Raw genomic sequence first — 22,044 nt, forward strand, 5'->3', positions numbered from 1 at the left:
ACTATAGTTGAAGCTTCTTTTGGTAATCTGAAGATACCAAGTATATTTTTGCCACAAGGTCTACAGGCTATTCCCTGTATTGAATGCCCTCATCTTCTCCAAATCATGCCCAAATCGGTGCCTCCTTGTATTCCAGAGTTCACATCTTTGGAGAAGCCTTCTTTGCCAACCTAAGGCAGCCATTCATTCACTCACTCTATGATATGACCTTGTTTTAACTGTCTGCATAATGCAACACTATCTGATATTTTTCTTGCTTACTTTTGCTTGCTCCACTAGAAAGTCAGTTCTGTAAGAACAAGACCTTCCCTGTCTTTTCCATTGGTTTATCAATAATAGAAGCATAAACTAGGTGCTCAAGTATTTGTGCTGTATTTGTTTAACAAAGCAATTTTCTTTAACTACATATATTCAGATAGAAGTGTGGTATGAAAAGATTTTTTTAAAGATAAATATTAAAGGTTATATGTGGCTTTCAAATATGATTTGTATGTATAGGGTACTTCATATAAGTGAACGATGATTAGTGAAGGTGCCACATTCTGGAGTTCTTTCTAAAGACACTTAAAAAGTTATCTGACTTTCATGTAGTATTTCCTACCCCCATAGGTATTTTAGTGTTACTATCACCTCTCATATGGATGAAAAACAAAAGTCTAAATAGATATGCCACATTATAAATTCTATAAGCATGAACAAAGTTTTCTCTTGCAGTCAATATAATACCTAAGACACATCAGCAAAATAAATACTAGCCAGTTGGTTTTTTCTTATAGGGTAGAAAAAGTAAAGGCAATTTGTGTAATATGGAACTTGACTGAGTACTCAATTAACTTACGAGAATAAAACCTGAAAATTAAAAAGTACTGATTTAAAGTTTTAGATGAGGCCTCTGGGTCACAGCAAATGACCCACCAAATTAAGAATCCTTTCTGATCTTGGTACAAGGGTGCAGTTAATAGAAGAGGCTAATGACTATTCCAACAGTCTTCAAAATTTAGTAATGTACCTCAAACACCCCTGTCTTCCATAAATTATCATGGTCTAGCACTAATAAACTTACATTTAAAGCTATGCCACTCCAAAAAGTAGAGATTCAAGTTGTACATGTGATTTCACTTGTCCCAAATTATCTTTCAAGCCTTAACATTCTGGAATTTGGTAAGGAACTCTCTAGTTCCAATAAGGCAACCTTTAGGACTTTAGAAATGACCGTTTGTGCCTTTTCACAGTTAATATTCTTAGACCACACCATCCACAAGAATCCAGGTCAAGTCCACATTAACAATTTTGACTGGCAGGTCATGTAGTGCCAAGGCTAAGTATTTCAGGTACATATCTATTTCCACAGCTCATTGAACAAACTGCCAACTAAAACAGGATATCAAGATATTAAAAGGTATAAAGATCTTGCCAAAGCAATTAATCCAGTCAGCCATTATCACAAGCAGCCATTACCATCTGATAGTGAGGAACTAGTGCAACACAGCTAATATAGTCTTCACAAAGTTGCTCCAGGGAACCTAGATAAACTTTTGATATGCTCTATGCAGGGAATGTTTATTCTTCCACGTATGCGGCATTAAAAGGAGGGAGGGGCCATTATATAAGAATACACTTATTAGAACTGAAGAATGCATTACATTCTCAGGAAGAACCAGTTAACATCTGTTTTATGTACTTCCTCATAATGACCTAATTTTTTAAACTGACAAGTCAGTGTAGTTTACATGAAAGAACTGGCTCTAACCAAGGTTAAAATTAGTATGGTTTAGAGAAAGTGACTTTAACTTGGCTAAGGAGTTCCTTCCCCTTTCCAAATCTTTTAAAATCACATTTTGCTCTAACATCACAGGCTCTAGATAATAAGACAACCTGGGATTGAACACAGGCTCTGCCACACCTTGGGTGTGCAACTTCGCCTCAGTAAACCATAAAGTCTGCATCTGTAAAATATGCATAAGAATATTTACTGCCAGATAGGGTTGCTGTGAGGACACAGACTGTAAAGTGCTCAGCACACTACCTGGGTATAAATACTGAAATCTTAGTTATCATTACTAGCATCATCAGATTCCAACAGTTTGTCCCTAAACTGTTAGGTGGGAGACATGTCTAATACTGTTTCCTCATTAGTTATGTTCCACTAATCCTGCTCTAAGCCACATTTCCCACCCCTGACCCTGCATATCTGTTTAACTTATTACTGCTCACAAAAGCTTTACTATCCTACTAACCTAGAAAAAGGGTATTTTTACTACACAGTATGATTTTAGTCTTGGCAATAACCCACTATGACAAGCACAAGTGAAGTTCGGTATGACCTTTCTCCACAGAGGTACCAGTAGTAGATACACAATTTCCAAAGATTCACGAGCACTTAGAATTAACTGATATTTTACAGTAAATGAAAAATTAATTAAAGAAAATGGCTCCTATATGTTTAATATTTTGTTACATTAATGATTCCAGTCCCTGAGACTGAATAGCATAGAATTCATTTGATAGTTTACTCTTCAAAGTCAAATAGCTATGCCCACAAAAATCCCAAGAAACTGTAAAGGATACAAAGCCAAGTCTCTACCTAAGTACCTTATTATCTAATTGAGTGTTTCTCATTTGAGGATCACTGAAATATTCTTTTACCTTGTAAAAAGGCTGGTAACTCAAACTAAAGTATGAGAAATACTGTTCTAATTAGAAAAGATCATAGAAATCCCAATGTCACATGTGTGATTTTGAACAGGTATTATTGGGACTCTTTCCATCACACCAGAAATACCCTAAAAGACTCTATGGCAGTAAGTGTGTAGTAAATGCCTTATTACATAGAATTATCCTTTTATGCTACAGGGGTTGGGATATGAAGCGCTTCATCCTTTGTTGGGGGGGGGGGGGGGCGGGGCGCGGTGGTAAGGAGGCAAGGATTCCTTCCAAATTAGGTGTGCGTGAGAAGGAGCAGTTGAATGGGGACACACAAAAGCAAAGTAAGTATGAACATTCAAGGAATGTCTGGGGACTGGACAGCAAGAACCTGGCCAGTCATGAGGAAGGAAAGGTGACTGAGGACTTCAGCTGCAACACCAAGAGGAGGCTGAACCTTATTCTACTGCTGAAGATTTCGGGCTGGATTTTGTTTCTTAAAACGATGTAAGGGAAATGCTTACTATTCATCCGGGTGCAAGGTCCAGATGGACTAGAGGGTGGAGAATGATAGGAACAACACCGGTTATTACAAGTCCCTGGTGAGATAAGAAACCGAACTAACATGAACTAAGTGGTTATAAACACTCCTTTCTTCGGGGGCGTGTCCAAAAAAAATCACAAGCCACCTTTTATTGAAAGTGAACTCATCGCTTTCAAAATCTTTTGACATCCGAATCCTATTTCACCAAGGTTTATAATCTCAGGTTACTCACGCCCAATGACCAAACAAATATAATGATTTTCCTGGGCAAAGAATTATTTGGCTTAATAAATTGAAACCTTTCAGTTTTCTGGGCTGGTAACCAAATAACAAGTTCTAGATACACAAAGAACTGGAAGTCAAAATCCCTCAGCCCGGTGCCGCTAGCGTCCCCGCGTCGCTGCACCGTTTGCTCACACGCTTCAGGACTGCCACTGGAGCTGCGGGGGCTCCGGGCCCTGACAAAGAAAGAGGAGCCTGACCCTTTGGGGAATATCCTATTTCAAGCCTGGTGTCCTGAAAGAATCTGCATTGAGAGCTCTCGGACGAGCAGGCTGTTCCAGGGGAAGGGCCGGAGGGGGGGAGGTGGGGGGGGGGGGTCGGCCCAGCCTCACTGCGCGGAGCCAGCCGGTCGGGGACTCAAGAAGCTCAACCGCGAAGGCCGCCCGAGGGCTTCCCTTCACCGCCCTCTACGCCCGGGGCCTCCGTCCCAGCCCGCGAGGGGCCTCGCCGCAGGGCCCCGTCGCCGCCGGGCCCTGGGGCGCATCAGACGAGGCCTCCCCTCACCCGCGCCGCCGGCCCCTCGCCCTTCCCGCCCGGCGACCCCGCTCACCCAGAAGATGAGGTTAAGAAACACCAGCACGGTCTTGGAGGAGGTGATGCCGCACTGGCCCATGGTACCGGCGCCCCGCTGGGGCCCTGCTCGGCGAGCGGGATGCGCTCACCGAGCGAGGCGGCAATGGCGGCGGCGCCTCTCCGCTGGGAACTGCACGGCCTGCGCGGCGCTCACCGCAGCCCCCAGTGCCGTCGCGCAGCCCCGGCCCCAGCAAGCACCTCGCTTCTTCGCGCAGCCTCCGCAGATCCCCGAGCTCCCCGAGCTCCCCGCGCCGCTCCCTGGCAACCGAGTCCCGCCCCTGGCAGTTTGAGCCAATCACTCCCGCGGCGGCTACAGCGAGGCCACGCCTTTTAAAGGAGTCGACGGTTCCACGCCAGCTCTTGGCCTCTGGCCGCCCTTGGACGCCTAAGGCATATCAGGGAAGTTCCAGAGGAACAAACCCACTCCCGTCCTATTGAGGTATGTTTACTATGCCAGACTTATAGATGATTCCGAGCCCGTAGAATGCTGTCTTTGTACGTAGCCCATCTTCCTTAAAAAGGCCAGAGCCACATATTCACGTCAAGGTTTTCCTGACAAGATAACACTTAAGCAGCACTGTTTGGGAGAATTGTAGTGAACTCCAACAATTTATGGAGAACTTATTGTGCCAGGCGATAGGGTAGTTCTCAGAAGAGTCATCAGAAAGGAGAAAAGGCGGGGCGCCTGGGTGACTCAAATAGGTTAAGGGTCCAACTGCGGCTCAGGTCATGATCTCCTGGTTTGTTGGTTCAAGCCCCATGTCGGGCTCTGTGCTGACAGCTCAGAGCCTGGAGCCTGCTTCGGATTCTGTGTCTCCCTCTCTCTCTGTTTCTCCCCTGCTCGCGCTCTGTCTCTGTCAAAAATAAATAAACACTTAAAAAAGAAGAAAAAGAAAGGAGAAAAGGCTGCTGATGGCTTTGGCAAAGCAGAGACATGTTTGTGTGGATGGTGGGTGGTGGCAAGGTAACAAGTCAAGGCTATATCAGGATGGGACATTTTGGGTCAACACTTGGAATGATTACAGAAACTTTTTTTTAGGTGACAACATTTCACACTCTTCCCACGATCTGGGATTGATCACAGTAATTAGCACGTATTGAGAGCTTATAGTTTCTTTACATTTTTTAAAAAAGTTTATTTATCTCTTGAGAGAGAAAGAGTGCAAGTAGAAGAGGGACAGAGAGAGAGAGAGAGAGAGAGAGTGAGAGAGAATCCCAAGCAGGCTCTGCACTGCTAACACTGAGCCAGATGCAGGGCTCGAACCCACCAACCATGAAATCCTGACCTGAGCCTAAATCCGATGCTTAATCAACTGAGCCACCCAGAACTACTAGCTCACTTAACCCCCATCATACACTTACGTGGAGGGTAATATGGTCATCAACCTCATTTTACTGATGGGGAGATTGAGGTTTAGAAGATTAACAGACTTTCCCAGACCAACACAGAGTTGCTGGTGTAGTGCAGAAACCATAGTCTTTCTTGCTGCTACAACCCTTTGCTTCCTCCTCGATCAGGCCTTTAAGTTGCCTGTTTACTTGTCCTTCCTCATCTTATTCTTCCTCAATCTCCCTACCTAGTCACCTTCCCAGGCACTCTCAGCAATACCTGTTCATTTCAGTATCCTATTTATTTGCACCAAGCAGCACCTGTCATTTATTCATTCATCAAACTTTTTACAAGCACACCTCTGTGCCTCACTGTTCTAGGTGGTGGGTTTTCCACAGTGAACAAGACAATGGAATTTGTGTTCTGGTAGAGAAGGCAGACCTAAACAAATAGGCAAGTAGCTTTATGACCTGATGTTGGGCAGTAACAGAAAACAATTCAGAGAAAGGGAATAGAGAGTGATGTGGGAAGTCTTCTCTGAGAAGAGGGCATTGGAGGAGACCGGACTGAAGTAAAGGAACAGGCCATGTGAGTATCTGGAGGAACAACAGCCCATAGGTGGGAGTAGCAAGTGCAAAGGCCCTGAGGCAGGAACATGGTCAGTGGGAAAAGGAATACTGAAGAGGTTGGTGTGCTGGAGGTCAGTGGAGAGCAGAGAATGAAGTCACCAAGGGCCTAGTAAGCCATGTGTGATGGAAACATACTGCAAGGCCCTGAGCAGGCCAGTAACACCATCTGACTTAAAGTACCCTCTTCTCACACCATGCATGTCCTAGTTAGCATTTAAAGAATCAACCAATCATGGCTCTCAGGCCTGCGGGTCCCCACCCTCTACACATTTCTCTCTGCTTTATTGTTACTGCTTTCCCTCCTTCCACAAAACATCTTTGCATTTCTTCATCCTTACCCCATCCCTTCCCATTTCCCTGAGGAGACCTTCATCCATTTTTTTATTCCCTGGCGTCTCCACCTCCATCCTGTCCTTCCTTACTTGTGCCTTCCCCTTGGGTAGGCCATGTAGATTCATTAGAATCACCTGGGCCACAGACTTTCTGAGGGTAGGCCTTAGGAAACTAGTATTTTTTAATAGCACCCAGATGCTTCTAGGATGTTACAGGAGTTGCAAACTACTGGTCTCAGTCTATAAACCTGCTCAAGGCTCTCCAACCTAAAAAAACCTTTCACTGAACACTGTGTTCTTCTGTCTCTCTCTCTTCACAGCCTAAGTTCCTGAAAGATCATCTAGTCCAACTAGACTTCACCAGGCACATGAATCACCCAAGAAGCTTGTTAAACTGCAAAGCCTGATTCAGAAGAGCTGGCTGCGGCTCAAGGTTCTGCATGTCTCATGGACTCCCAGGTGGGGTCAGTGTAGCTGGACCACTCTTTGTAGCGAAGGGCTGGACTTCTGGTCTTGACTCTCTTGCTTCCAACTCACCGTTTTTCTCATTGCCATGTAGCTTCACCCCACAGCCCCGCTGAAATTTGTTCCCCCTGATGTTACTTGTGACCCACCGGCTACCTCTTCTCTGAGGCAGCAGATATAATGGTGAAGAGCACAGACCTGGGAAACAGATAACCTAGGTTCAGAATACAGCCCTCCCACTTCCTAGGTGGGTGGCCTCTCTGTGCCTCAGTATCCTCATTTTCGGGAGGGAACAATAATGATAACACCCATCTCACTTAGTGGTCTTGAAAATTAAGGGAGTTAATACATTGAGAGCTGTTAGAACAGTGCCTGGCACACAAGAACTTCACAAGTATTGGTGTTTTTCATTTTACAAGAACTCCTAACTGACAGCATTTGACTCCATTCACTCCACCATGCTGAAAACTCTCTTCTGCCTTAGCTTCCGGAACACCACCCTCTCTCTTAGTTCTCTACCTACCTCTGGCTGCTCCCCTCCTTGCCTCCCTGGTATGATGGTGTTTCCCAGGGTTCTGGCTTAGGCTCTTTGGTTTTCTCAATGCACCTGGGCTCAGTGGGTAACCCAGCTTACCCAGTGCCTTGGATTCAGTTATCTAAGTGTGGAACTCTTCTGAATCTAGATCTTCATCCCAGGTCTTTCAGTTTCCTATCCACATATCCCACTGCCTGCTCTAGGTCTCCACAGAGATTCATTAATTCACTCAACACATATGTATTGGTTAACTACTCTGTGCCTGACCGAATGCCAAGTGCTGGGGATATAACAGTGAAGTGGTTAGACCTGAGCCAAGACCTCTGGGAACTCATGATCTGGAATAAAGATTCAATACTAATTCTGCAGTTATTGATTAAAGTGCATTCAGGATTAGCAATACAAAAGAGAGGTGCAGGCTGCTGTGGGGGGTGTATAATGGGAACCCTGACCTTGTCCAGGAGTGACTCATACGTACTCCAGACTCAACACGACCCAAACCAAACTCATCATTTCCCCCAAGCCTACGCTATCCCTCTTCTGCTTGTGTTGTTTCGCTCAATGAACAGCACACCCATCGTCCCATCCAGACCAAGACCTGGGTGTCAATACCCATACTATCCCTTGCTGACTCCTTCCACTCACCAGGAGACTTCTCCTTTCTAGAAAAGTAGCCTTCTCGGGTAACTCCTGGCACTCTATAAATTCCTCCTGCCCAGTGCTCAGGCAATCTGATTTTACCTTCACTGGCAAAGTTGTACTTAGAAAAAAAGGAGCAAATAAGGGTGTGAGGTCCATCCCCAGAAACACAGACCCAGTCTGTGTCCTGCGGCACTTGACCATGGCACACCTGTCTGGGGAACAAGGGGAAGATGGAGTCCTCGTGCCCTTTTTTCACTGATCCTTGGCTTATAACTTCTCCCAATAAAACCCTGTTTTTTAATCCACACTGTGTAAAGTAAAATGCACTCTGATCCATGTTGTGTGACAGACACAAAGTGTTTGTGTTTTATAAAAAAAAAAAAATTATTATTCCCATTATAAAAGCAATGCCTACTTATGGTGATTGGTGTCTTTATTAGACCAGCTCTGAAGCCTGATTTGAGACATTGCAAATAACAATAATAATAATAGTAACAATATCTGAGTGTAGTAGACATTTGTCTTTTTTTTTGAGCTATCCCACATTTGAACTCCCTGTCTATTTGGAAGGATCCCCATTGTATGAACCTTGTGGGAAGCCCAGTCAAGAGCCAGACAGTCCTCCCTGAGCTCAGGCAGCTAGAACATGGGCACATGATTGTTGTTAGTGAATCAGGGGATCCTGCCCAGAAATCTGGACCATGAAAGAGTGACACAAAGATAGAGGGACAGTTAGTATATTTGTTATAGCAATGCAGGCATCGGGAGTCCAGCAGCAGCGATGGCTACGAGTGCCTGGGTGGCAGTTCCAGTGACAGTCTCCTAACCAAATCGTTGACCTTGGTTTGACCTTGGTTGGGTTCTGTCCTACTAAGCCTTCCTTTGCTTCCAAAAGATAGTGAGAAACACCTTATGATCTTATAATAAAGCCTTTTCTGCTTAAGGTAGCTGGACTCAATTTCCACTCTTGATAATCAAGAATCTTTTTTTATCTTTTTTATCTTTTTTTAAATGTTCATTTTTTATTTATATTTGAGAAAGAGAGAGACAGAGCATGAGCAGGGGAGGGGCTAAGAGACAGAAACAGAATCTGAAGCAGGCACAGCGCCTGACATAGGGCTCAAACTCACGAGCAGTGAGATCATGACCTGAGCTGAAGTCTGACACTTAACTGACTGAGCCACCCAGACACCCCTGCAATCAAGAATCTTGACTGATATGATTGTTACAGAAAAATTGGAAAGTTCTAAAAAGTAGAATGAGGAAAAAACTCATTGCCCTACATCCAGAAAAAATTATTATTAACAATTCTTCCAGTCTTTTACTATATACACATTTTGACATAATTATGATTACATGATTATATAAAAATTTATGTACTCTGAGCTGATTTTAAAAATTGTATTATTTAAAAGGTGACATATAATCATTGTAGAAAATTTGAGGATACCAAAAAATAAAAAATAAAAACCAACGCAAAAAGCTACAACCCAAAGATAACTACTGTTCATAATTGATATATTTCCTAAAAATTTCTTCTGCATTTTTACATAGCTGAGAATACTGATTATTCCACATGTTTATGCATAGTTAACTGAGCAATTTTAACAGTTCTAGATAAAAGATGGCATGAAGAGGAGCTTGGGGATGGATATGGATAATATCTGCCCTTTGTGTGGTAAATACCAGTTAAAAAGCCTTAATGGATTCAGGGCTTTAAAGATGCAGAAAATCATTATGCAAGTTTCTTGGCAGTGAACATGTGTATTATGTGCCCTTCCCAACTCTGCTTCTAGTGACAAAAATACAGAAGACTTTTTGTTCAGTGATTTTCCTGGCACAGGGTTCCAAGCTCTTAAAAAGTTTGTCCATTATTGGCAAGTGCTGCAATACAATAGGAAGCGCTATTGTTTTTAGTGTCATCAAACATGGGCAAAGACACCACATGGACTGTGGAATGAATTATGTAGCTTGAGAAACACTGTTCCAGGAACTGGGGAAGGAGTGGAATGGAAGAGAAACAGCTGACAAGCTGACTCTGCAGAGTGGCATAGGGCATGAGTCCTGGGACTAAACTGCCAAGGTTTGACTCTTGGTTCTTACTCCTTAGTTATCTTTTGACTTTGCGGAAGTTACTTTAACCTCTCTGGGCCTGGGGTGCCTGGGTGGCTCAGTTGGTTGGGCTTCTGACTTTGGCTCAGGAAATGATCTCACGGTCCATGAGTTCGAGCTCAGCATCAGAAGCCTGCTTCTGATTCTGTATCTCCCACTCTCTCTGCCCCTCCCTACCCATGCTCTGTCTCTCTCAATCTCAAAAATGAATAAGTGTTAAAAAAAAATTTTTTTAAACTCTCTGGGCCTGTTTTCTCACCTGGAAAATGAGAAATGATATTCACTATTTTTTTTTTTCCAGACTTTTGCAACTATCTTCAAATTGAGAGTGGGTAGGTGGATGATAAGAGTATTGCCTATTTCATAGAACACTATTTAATCAGAGAGGGCTAAATAAATGAATAACTATAAAGTGCTCAGCTCTTTTGCTGAGCTGCAGTATCCACATATGACACAGAATTCATCTGGATTATGGAATTTGAGAAACCTTGTAAGTCCTTTATATCACAATTTTCCATTTCCTGAATATTCTTTTTTTATTGAGTTTTTGAATTGAAACATATTCAGAAAAGTGCACAAACCATAAATGTATGGCTTGTGCCATACACCCTTGTGAAGCCACCACGAGGTCAGGAAACAGATGACTAACATCAGAAATCTCTCCTAGCCCCTCCTTTGTCTTTATCTCCTGCTATCCAGACTTCTAACACCATAGAGTCATTTTGTCTGTTTTTGAACTTTTTATAAATGAAATAAATGTGTACCGTTCCACATGATGTTTATAGAATTCATCTGGGTTGCTGCATGCAGCAGAAGTTTGTTCATTCTCATTGCTGAATGTATTCAGTTGTAGGATTACATCATGCTGAATTTGTGCCTTCTATTGTTGAGGACCATTTGGGTTGTTTCTAGTTTAGGGTATTTAGAATGGTGCTGGTATGAATATTCTTAGTCCTTTAATCTATGAACATGGTACATCCCCTCCTCCCTTGATTTCGGTTTTCTTTGATTTTTCTCAGTAATATAGTATGTGGTCTTGTACACCTTTCACTAGATGTGTTCCTATAAATTTGTTGCTTTTTTAATGTTACTGGAAATGGTCTCATTGTTGAATTTCACTAACTGTAGGTGGTTAGAAGTACTACTGATTTTGGTATACAGAGGATGGATCCAGCAACATTGCTAAATTTAATTAATAAATTAATTGCCTTCCTATTTGATTCATTTTTGTTATTATTTCCTTTCTTCTACTTTACTTGGGCTTAGTTTTCTTATTTTTCAAAAAAAAAATTGTTTTACATGTATTTATTTTTGAGAGACAGAGAGATAGAGCACAAGTGGGGAGGGGCAGAGAGAGAATGAGACAGAATCTGAGGCAGGCTCCAGGCTCCGAGCTGTCATCACAGAGCCTGATGCGGGACTCGAACTCACAAACCGTGAGATCATGACCTGAGCCAAAGTCGGACACTCAACCAACTGAGCCACTCACGTGCCCTCTGTTTTATTTTTCTAACTTCTTCCTCCCTATTGATCTTAGGGTTGTGAGTTCAAGCCCCATGTTAGGTGTAGCAATTACTTCAAAATACAATCTTTACAAAAGAAGAGAAAGGACAGGAAGTTGAGAACACTGCACTGGCTACCTCAAAAAAGCAGCCCATGACAGCAAAAGGGCAGTTGTGCAATTTTCTAGTTGTTAAATATTTGGGGTCTCTGGATGACAAAGAGAATTAAGTGTATTTCTATCTTTATGTATGTCAGTGGATTGCTTTGTTTCCTAGTTGAAGCATGGACAAGCAATTGTTTTGTCTTTCAGAATCTCGTAATTGATTATCTGTCAGTTTTGATTTTCAGAATTGTTTTGCATTTTTGTGTTTTTTTGTGTGTGTTTGTGCAAGAAGTACTGGAGGCTATAATAGGGGCTGCTCTCCAGGCACCATTTAGAATAAGACAGCTCCTGGAATGATCTCTCTAAAATGCAACTCTGACCATGCCTTACCCTCACTTAAAGGATTTTATTAATTCTCTTTATCTACTGAACAGGGACCAAACTCCTACCTTGGCAAATGACCCTTTGTAACAAAGCCCCTGGCGGAGGCTCTGGTCATACTCAACTATTTACTGTTCTCCAAAACTGCCTTGCCCCCTCTCCTCTCCCAGCCTTTGGACACATTACACACATGGGCTGGCATGCCCTCTCTCACCTGCCTTTACTTGAAAGACTGCTCATCCTTTAAAATTCAGCTCAGGCATCACCTCCAAGAAGGATTCCTGATCTACCTCCTCAAGCTGAGTGAAATCCTCTTCCCTGTGCTCTGACAGCCCCCCAGCCCCCAGGCATTCTTCTGTCAAGCTACTTGCCACATGGTGATGGACAGTGTTATGAGCTCTTAGGAGAAAGGTCTGTTTCTCATGCATCTCTTTATTCCATGCCCCACTTATGGGAAGACCTCAGTAATGGTTTGTTGATCGAAGGGTGTAGCTCTTTTTGAACTAGGGGTTCCTATCAGTTGTGATTCTGGTGGTATTAAGGCTTCCACACAAGTGAAGATGCTAGTGCATTAAAAGGCAAGGATAGCCTCATTTACTCCCATAAGATCTACTGTCCCTACTAGCTGTGTCCTTGTGCATGTGTGCACACAAACAGACAAGCACTGCTTCCCACCCTCCAGCCCCGTGCAGGCCAATTGTCCTCTTCCATCCTCCGGGGCCAGCTCTGTCCCCAGCCTGTTACACTGAGGGTAGAAAAGAGACAAGGTAAGGAACCAGCGTGAAAGCTGCTCCTTTTTGCTATCAGAGCTGAGAGAGGGCTGCTCTAGCCAGTGAAGGAACCTAGCGTTGGGGTCAAACTATCCCGGAATCAAATCCTGACTCTGAACCTCCTATGTCACCTCATGTAAGTTACTCAAGTTTCTCACTTCAGTTTTCTCATCTGTACAGTGAAGTTAACAATACCAAACTTGCAGTGGTTGTTAAAATGAAATGAGGCAACGTAAGTGAAGTAACAGCACGATGCCTGACACATAATAGATGCTCAAAAAATGCTTAACAATTACTAAAGGGGATGAAGTTCCACCACAAATACAACCTGTAGTCCCCAGTTATCCTTACACAGGACTTGTCTTCTACAACACACTGGGGGATCCTGCAGGGCAGCAAGGACGTCCTATTCTTCTGCGTGTCCCCCTAGAGTTCAGGGAGTTTTCCCAACTGAAGGAGTAGCTGGAGCAGGGGCTCTCAGGCCCTGCTGGGGACGACAGTGCATGTGCAGTCATATAAAATAATCACTCCTGGGGCACCTGGTGGCTCAGTTGGTTAAGTGTCCAACTTCAGCTCAGGTCGTGAACTCCCAGTTCGTGAGTTTGAGCCCCACATTAGGCTCTCTGCTGTCAGCATAGAAGCCTACTTCAGCTCCTCTGTCCCCTTCTCTCTCTGCCCCTCACCTGCTTTATCTCTCTCTTTTCAAAAATAAATAAACATATAAAATAAAATAAAATAAAATAAAATAAAATAAAATAAAATAATCACTCCTTTCAGGTATAGAGATGCACTTGACACCAACTTGGTGCAATGGCCCTACCAAAGCCAAAAGCAAAAAAAAAAAAAAAAAGAGAGAGAGAGAGAGAGAGAGAGAGATGGCAAGGAGAGAGAAGAATGAAAGACAAATGCACTACAGTTCACTACAAGAGGAGGTGACCAGCAGTAAATTGTTGGTGGGGTGTTGGAGCAGGCTGGAAAGTCAAGAAAGGCATTTCAGTGGAAGTGAGTATTGGAGCAGGAATAGAATTTCAAAAGCAATTTGCAGAAGAATGGAATAAAGAAGTGGGGGAGAAGGAGAAAGAGTAAATGGGAAGAGTGATTCTGAGGCAGGCACCCAGGGCAGCCCCAGTGCCTCGGGTGGGGCACTAGGCAGAGGGCAGGAATAAGGGGTGTGGAGAAGCAGGGGCCAGGGGCCAGGGAAGCCCGAGGGAGGCAGAGGGTAAAGGCAGAGGAGCTCAGGCGGGGGAGTCAAACACAGCCTCCCCAAGGCCATGGATACAAGGCAGAGGGCAAGGGAAGCTGCCTGTTCTGGGCCCGCAGTCCTTGCTGCCATGGGGGAGGGAGGACCCTCCAGGGGCAGAGGTGAGCGTAGCAGTGCCGAGACAGGTGGAGAGGGGGGACGTGCAAGGGAGGCCTTAGCAGCTTTCCGGTTTCTACAGTCACCGACTCAGTGGGTGGAGCAGTTCTGTGCAAGAGAAATATGGGGAGAATGGTCTGAAGTAGTTGAGAGACCTATTTCTAAACTCCACAGGGAAGAAACCAGAGGAAGCTGAAGAGGGGCAGAGGCCAGCAAGTCTTGTGGCAAGATGATGATGGGCTTTTATTCCTGCCATGGCCAAGCCCTAGATCCCTAGGTCGGGCGCCTCAGTCTCTGGCAGACACTGGTCAAAGCCTCACTTGTTCTTCTTCTCATTCCCCTTCTCCTCCTCCTCCTCCTCCTCCTCCTCCTCCTCCTCCTCCTCCTCCTCCTTCTTCTTCTTTTAATTTTTATTTACTTTTGAGAGAGAGAGAGAGAGAGCAAGCAGGGGAGGGGAAGAGAGAGGGAGACAATAGACTCTGAAGCAGGTTCCAGGCTCTGAGCTGTCAGCACAAAGCCTGACCCAGTTTGAACTCACAAAGCAGGAGATCATGACCTGAGCTGAAGTCGGATGCTTCGACTGAGCCACCCAGGCACCCCTCAAAGCCTCACCTCTGCCATTCTCCCCACCAGCTGAGAGACCGGGAATATTTCCTGATATTGCCTCTCTTTTGTTTTACATGAAATGACAGGCCTCGGCAGGGGATGGGGGGGGGGGGGGTGGGGTGGGGAACCGCACCAAACATGAACCATGGACTTTGATTGTAAAGAAAATTGCATCACTTTATGGCATGGAATGATTTCCAGGACTGTTCATGAAAATAGGAAGATACAGAGCAATGTATATAGTGTGCTACTTATTTTAAAAGTTTACTTACTTATTTTGAGAGAGAGAGAGAGAGAGAGAGAGAGAGAAGGGCAGAGAAAAGAGTGAGGCAGAGGGAGAGGGAGGAGAGAGAATCCCAAGCAGGCTCTGCACTGTCAGTGCAGAGCCCAATGTGGGGCTCAAACTAATGGACAGTGAGATCATGATCTGAGCTGAAACCAATAGTTGGACACTTAACCAACTGAGCCACCCAGGTGCCGCTGCTACTTTTTTTTAAAATGTCTTTAAGTTTTTATTTAAATTCCAGTTAGTTAACATACAGTGTAATATTAGTTTTAAGGGTACAATATAGTGATTCATCACTTTCATACAACATCAAGTGCTCATCACAAGTGCTCTCCTTGAGCTTATCAGCTCTCCTCTGATAACCATCAGTTTGTTCTCTATAGTTAAGAGCCACTTTCTTGGTTTGCCTGTCTCTCTCTCTCTCTTTTTTTCCTCTTTGCTCATTTGTTTTGTTTCTTAAATTTCACATGAGTGAAGTCATATGGCATTTGTCCTTCTCTGACTGATTTATTTTGCTTTGTATAATACTGTCTGGCTCCATCCACATCATTGCAAATGGCAAGATTTCATTCTTTTTTATGTCTGAGTAATATTCCATTATATATAAATACCACATCTTCTTTGTCCATTCATCAGTCAGTGGACATTTGGGTTGTTTCCCTAATTTGTCCATTGTAGATAATGCTGCTATAAATACTGGGGTGCATGTATCCCTTTTGATTAGTGTTTTTGTATTCTTTGGGTGAATACCTAGTAGTGCAATTGCTGGGTCATAGGGTGGTTCTATTTTTAACTTTTTGAGGAGCCTCCATACTGTTCGCCAGAGTGGCTGCACCAGTTTACATTGCCGTACAAGAGGGTTCCCCTTTCTCCACATCCTTGCCAACACCTGTTGTTTCTTGTATTGTTGATTTTAGCCATTCTGACAGGTGTGAGGTGATATCTCATTGTAGTTTTGATTTGTATTTCCCTGATGATGAATGTTGTTGAGCATCTTTTCATGTGTCTGTTGGCCATCTGTATGTCTTCTTTGGGAAAATGTCTGTTCATGTCTTCTGCCCATTTTTGGTTTTTTGGGTGTTGAGTTTTGTAAGTTCTTTATATATTTTGCATACTAAATATGTAAAGATGCATCATTTTGCAAATATCTTCTCCCATTCCATAGGTTGCCTTTTCATTTTATTGTTTCCTTTGTTGTGCAGCTGCTTTTTATTTTGATGAAGACCCAATAGTTTATTTTTGCTTTTGTTTCCCTTGCCTGAGGAGACATATCTAGAAATAAGTTGCCACGGCCAATGTCAAAGAAATTACTGCTTGTATTCTCCTCTAGGATTTTTATAATTTCCCATCTCACATTTAGGTCTTTAATCCATTTTGAATTTATGTTTGTGTATGGCATAAGAAAGTGGTCCAGATTCATTCTTTTGCATGTTGCTGTCCAGTTTTCCCAGCACCATTTGTTGGAGAGACCACTTGTTGTCTTTTTTCCATTGGATATTCTTTCCTGCTTTGTCAAAGATTGACCAGATAGTTGTGGGTTCATTTCTGGGGTTTCTATTCTGTTCTATTGATCTATGTGTCTATTTTTGTGCCAGTACTGTACTGTTTTGATCACTGCAGCTTTGTAATATAATGTGAAGTTCCGAAATGTGATGTCTCCAGCTTTTCTTTTTTTTTCTTTTTTGAGAGAGAGAGAGAGAGAGAGAGAGAGAGAGAGAGAGAACAAGTGAGCAAGGGGCAGACAAAGAGAAAAAGAATCCCACGAGGGGCAGAGAGAGAGAGAGAGAGAGAGAGAGAGAGAGAGAAATGGGGCTCACCCAGGGCTTGTGTTTTAACCAAAGTGGGGCTCATGCTAACCTAAAACGGGGCTCAGGCTCACCTGATGTGGAACTCAAACTCATGAACTATGAGATCATGACCTGAGCTGAAGTCAGATCACCCAGGCGCCCTGCTTTTCTTTTTCAAGGTTGCTTTGACTATTCGGGGTCAGACTGATAACCAGCAAAGAAACTGGTTCAGTAATCAAAAATCTCCCAACAAACAGAAGTCCAGGGCAGGATAGCTTCACAGGTGAATTCTACCAAACATTTAAAGAAGAGTTAATACCTATTCTTCTCAAACTATTCCACAAAGTAGAAAAGGAAGGAAAACTTGCAAATTCATTCCATGAGGCCAGCATTACCCTGACACCAAGACAGATAAAGACTCAACTAAAAAAGGGAACTACAGGCCAATATCCCTGATGAACATGGATATAAAAATTCTCAATAAAATAATGGCAATCCAAATCCAAGAAAACATTAAAAAATCATTCACCACAATTAAGTGGAATTTATTCCTGGGTTGCAAGGGTGGTTCAATATTTGCAAATCAATCAATGTGGTACTCTAAATTAATAAAAGAAAGGATAAAAACCATATAATCCTCTCAATAGATGAAGAAAAAGCATGTGACAAAGTATATCATCCATTCATGATAAAAACCTTCAACAAAGTAGGTTTAGAGGGAACGTGCCTCAACATGATAAAGGCCATATCTGAAAAACCCACAGCTAATGTCATCTTCAATGGGGAACAACTGAGAGCTTTTCCTCTCTCAGGAATAAGACAGGAATGTCTTACCACTCTTGCCACTTTTATGTAACATAGTACTGGAAGTCCTAGCCTCAGCAATCAAACACAAAGAAATAAAAGGCATCCAAATTGGCAAGGAACAAGTCAAAACTTTCACTATTTGCAGATGATATGATACTCTATATAGAAAAAGAAAGACTCCACAAAAAAGCTACCAGAATTGATACATGAATTCAGTAAAGTTGCAGGATTCAAAATCAATATACAGAAATTGTTCCATATCTATACACCAGTAATGAAACAGTAGAAAGAGAATTTAAAGAATCAATTCCATTTACAGTTGTATAAAAAAGGAATAAGATACTTAGGAATAAACTTAATGAAGGAAATGAAAGACCTGTACTCTGAAAACTATAAAACATTGATGAGAGAAATTGAAGAAGACACAAAGAAATGGAAGGACATTCCATGCTCATGCATTAGAAGAGCAAATATTGTTAAAATGTCTGCACTACCTAAAGCAATCCATACATTTAATGCAATCCCTATCAAAATATCACCATTATTTTTCACAGAGCTAGAACAAACAATCCTAAAATTTGTATGGAACCACAGAAAGTCCCAAATCACCAGTATGCTACTTTTGTTTAAGCATGGGAAGGGGAAGGTAGTAAGAATATATATATTCACATTTGCATATAATTGCATAAAGAAATGCTGAAAAAGATACACCAGAAATAAATAAAAGTGGGAAAAGTCCCTTCTGGGGACTAAGGAATAGAGTTTGGAAACAGGGGTGGGAGTGAGACTTCCAAATGTATCCTTTTTGTTTAGATTTGTGAACCATATGATTGTACCACCCATTAGACTAGTTAAAAAATAAAAATAAATTAATTCTATAGTGTCTAAGTTGCATGGTACAAAAAACCACTCATGGGAACCCATTCAATGTGGGGAGTGTGAGAAAAATAACCTGGAAGTTACTGCTAGGAATCATGGGATTGGTAAAGGAACAGAGTGGAGGCTCTTTCTGGGGTCCCCTAGTCTCTTTTCTGTGCTTCTGCCTTTCCGCCAAGCGGCTCCGAATTTGAGTCTGTCTGGGCTCCTTCCAGTGCTCAGACTGCCCACCTACTCTGGCCCTGCACCAGAGTGCCTAAGTCTAGCCTTGCTCATATAGGATTGGCCTCCCTCATAGGTATCATCCAATGAGCTGTGGCCATGGAGCAGGGCTACGCAGCACAAACAGGGCTGACTAAGATACCCCTCCCTCTTCAGTGGGAGCTGTGGTTAGAGACTATTTCCAAAAAGAGGGGTTTGGGCAGTAAGACAGTGATAGGCTTACTTAGTATATGCTGTTTCTGGATGGGTCAGTCAGAGGTCAGGGCAAAGATCCAGCCAGCATTGTGGTCCCCTAGACACGGGGGAGCAGATGAAGTCTCCTGGAGAAATGAGGCAGAGACACAGACTTGACAGTTAGGTTAAGAATCTGTGTTACCTGGGCAAGTCCTTTCCCTTCTCTGGGCTTTAGTTTCTCATTTGTGGCAAAAGGGAATGGGACTAGATGATACTCTGGGGTTCCTTTGATCTCTAATGGGGAAGAAAGCAAAGTGCAGTGAAAAGAGCATTGAACCAAGAGTGAGGAGACCTGGTTTGGAGTGCCTCCTTGGAGTGCCTTGCTGTTGGACTTTAATTAGGTCACATGACCTCCATGAACCTCAGTTTCCTCTATCAGAAAAGAGGATAGCACTCCCTGCAGATTGCTGTTACAGTTAAATAAACTCATGGATGTACAAGTGGCTTGTCAACCGTCCTGTGGGTGCAGGTATGAGAGGTAATTATAATAGCTACTGCCTCTATAAAATAGAAGCATAACACCTTCCTTGTCTCTCTGTCAGGATGACCGTGGGTGCAAATGTGACAGTGTAGGCCTTGTGTAGGCACTGCGCCCTGGACTGGACACAAGAGCTGGGCTGTATTGCTTGTTGATTGTGTGACCCTGGCCAAGAGTCCTTCCTTTCTGGGCCTCCCTTTTTCACCTGTGGCCCGGGAATGCTATTTCCTGCCTCATAGGTTGTAGTGAGAATAGATGAGAGGGTGAGCATGAGGTATGTGGTGTGGACTGTGTTGTGATTTTCAGTGAGAGGAATGATTAATGGGACTATTCCCTGGTTCCCCAACCCCTGGTTTGAAAGCCAAAGCCAAAGGTGGGTATACTGTGATGTCAATTAAACTCACACAGATCTTCTCCAAAGCCCTGTGAAGGATCTTAGCGATGCATTTACATGGTCACAATGTTTCTGTAAAACTTACAGAAGTGAAATGTTTCCATTAAGATCACTGCCTCTTCCACTGTAACTCCCATGTCATATTTCCACCATGTTGGATGGTGTTGGATAGCTGTGGACATCTTTGGGACCTGACCAAGGGGAAGTTGAATTGAAGATTTGGTTTAGTGGGATATAGTTATGTACTTTACAATCACTCTGATGTATAGCTAAATTATTGGTAGCCGTTTGGCAATAATACTCCTACCCAGCAATACCCACCATGCCAACTCACCCATTATCATGACAAAAGGGTGCAGACCAGAGGTCATAGTGAAATACGAATTTATATGAAATATGAATGTGTCAGCACCCAGTACTGGCAGGTTGTGGAGGAGAAACAAGGTTTGAAATGTACAGAACCAGAGCTGGTCGGTAAAAAATGCTTCCACCATCAGAACATAGGACTCATTTCTCATGGATGCCCAGTCAAAACGGAGATTCTCTCCTCTCAAAGAATGTCAGAATTCCATCGTTAGTAGGGCTTGTGTACTGTAGGAGTCCTACAAGTAGCAAGTACTTCTGGGTGAAGTTGTATGTTTTATGCATCTCATTATATGGGATCACATCTCAGTGTAACTGATGCATCTTGTCCTGATGTGGTCTGGTATTTCCAGATGAAATGGCACACGAAATCCCCAACAGAACAAGATGGCCCAGAGAAACAAGTGTTCCAGTGACAAAACTCCTACACATACTCGTCAATAACTACAGCGTACATAGCGCAAGAGTAATTTTCTTACACAATTATGTAGCTAAAAACAATGTAGCAGCAATTTAAGAATGCATCTGAATTGCTCTGGTTAATGAGCCATCAATTCCAAATATTTAAGACTGGTCCTCCCCCTGCAATCTTACAGCTCACTTATGAAAGATATTTGATAGAGGTTTCCCCCAATTTGGCAACAATCCTGAAAATTTCCAACTTTATCAATACGTCGTGAAGCCGAAAGAAACTTTTGGGGGAATTCTGTGTTATTTGGGGGGATTTTGTCATACTTGTACTATGTCAGCTTTTCTTATACATTGTTTTGTTGGTTGTTTTGGTTTCTTATTCCCAGTAATTATTCATGTTCATACCTGATTTTGTATTTATAATTTTTATTATTTTCCTTACAGAAGTCCTCCAATGTACACAAGCCTAAGGGCCCACAAAAGGTGGATCTGCTGTGGCCCGAGGAGCGGCACTGACTCACACCCTGGAGACCACACCAGAACTCCTGTCCCTCCTGCCCTCCCGTGGGTGAGCCCTTGCACGCCCCACCAGCACAGCATTCACTACCTCTGTCACTGCTCTCAAGCCGCAGCGCCCCTCCTGGGCCCAGCGGGCAGCAGCCACGGGCATGTCCCAGGGGGAATAAGTCTCCGGAGCCCTCACCCTCCTGCACACTCCCCTGTTCAGCTTTCTGATGGGTCTAGATGATCTCACACCTTCTCTTTTGCTCTTCAGCACCATCAAGACAAAAGAGTCTGGCATTCAAGGCCCTTGTGGGTCTAGTTTTATTTTACGTGGAAAATGGGGTTTTATTTTATGTTTTTTGAAATGGGATTTTAAAAATTAAATTTCCTTGCAGAAGAAGGCTGATAAACAGGAAAGCAATTTTATATCTGGTCACCACATTAATTGTTTAATGTTTTCTATTTTTTTTCCCTATTGATTCTCCAGGAATTTCTAGGAAGACAAGCACGTCATCTGCAAATAGCCATGTGGTCAATTCCTTGCCAATATTTATCCTTCTGTACCAGTCAGAAGTTCTGTTTGCAAACAACAGAAACCAGCTCTACTTAAACTAACATGGGAAGGTTATTGGGAGAGTCAAACTCGGAGCAGCCAAAATAACCAATAAAGTCCTATTACAGTTCTGCCTGCTTTTCATGCTTATAGTGCCCCCCCCACCACCACCACCAAAGTTCCAGCCTGCCAAACTGACGATGTTTTCATTCTTTTATTGTTACTCTATACAACTCCAAGTCCAAGATTTCTGGGGTAAGGTCCATTCCTTCTCTAATTCTGTCCCAATCCTGTCCCAATATTCTGCAAACAATATATACAA

The 22,044-nt window shown here is 43.1% G+C and overlaps 1 protein-coding gene and 1 long non-coding RNA gene across 2 annotated transcripts in view; one reads left to right on the forward strand and one right to left on the reverse strand.

Moving 5' to 3' along the window:
* TSPAN3 (tetraspanin 3) overlaps positions 1 to 4,273 on the reverse strand; it is a 29,118-nt gene extending 24,845 nt beyond the window's left edge. Inside the window, exon 1 of the mRNA XM_042941325.1 lies at positions 4,020 to 4,273. Within this exon, the coding sequence (XP_042797259.1) occupies positions 4,020 to 4,082 (63 nt within the window). The 5' untranslated portion in view covers positions 4,083 to 4,273. The remainder of the gene's footprint in view (positions 1 to 4,019) is intronic.
* Positions 4,274 to 4,394: 121 nt separating this feature from the next.
* Positions 4,395 to 21,833, forward strand: LOC122221154. Its single transcript, XR_006203105.1, has 4 exons — positions 4,395 to 4,481; positions 6,654 to 6,792; positions 21,110 to 21,233; positions 21,657 to 21,833. It is a non-coding gene; the product is annotated as an uncharacterized LOC122221154 (long non-coding RNA).
* Positions 21,834 to 22,044: the final 211 nt, after the last annotated feature.

Source organism: Panthera leo, chromosome B3, assembly GCF_018350215.1.
Source record: "Panthera leo isolate Ple1 chromosome B3, P.leo_Ple1_pat1.1, whole genome shotgun sequence".
NCBI lineage: Eukaryota > Metazoa > Chordata > Mammalia > Carnivora > Felidae > Panthera > Panthera leo.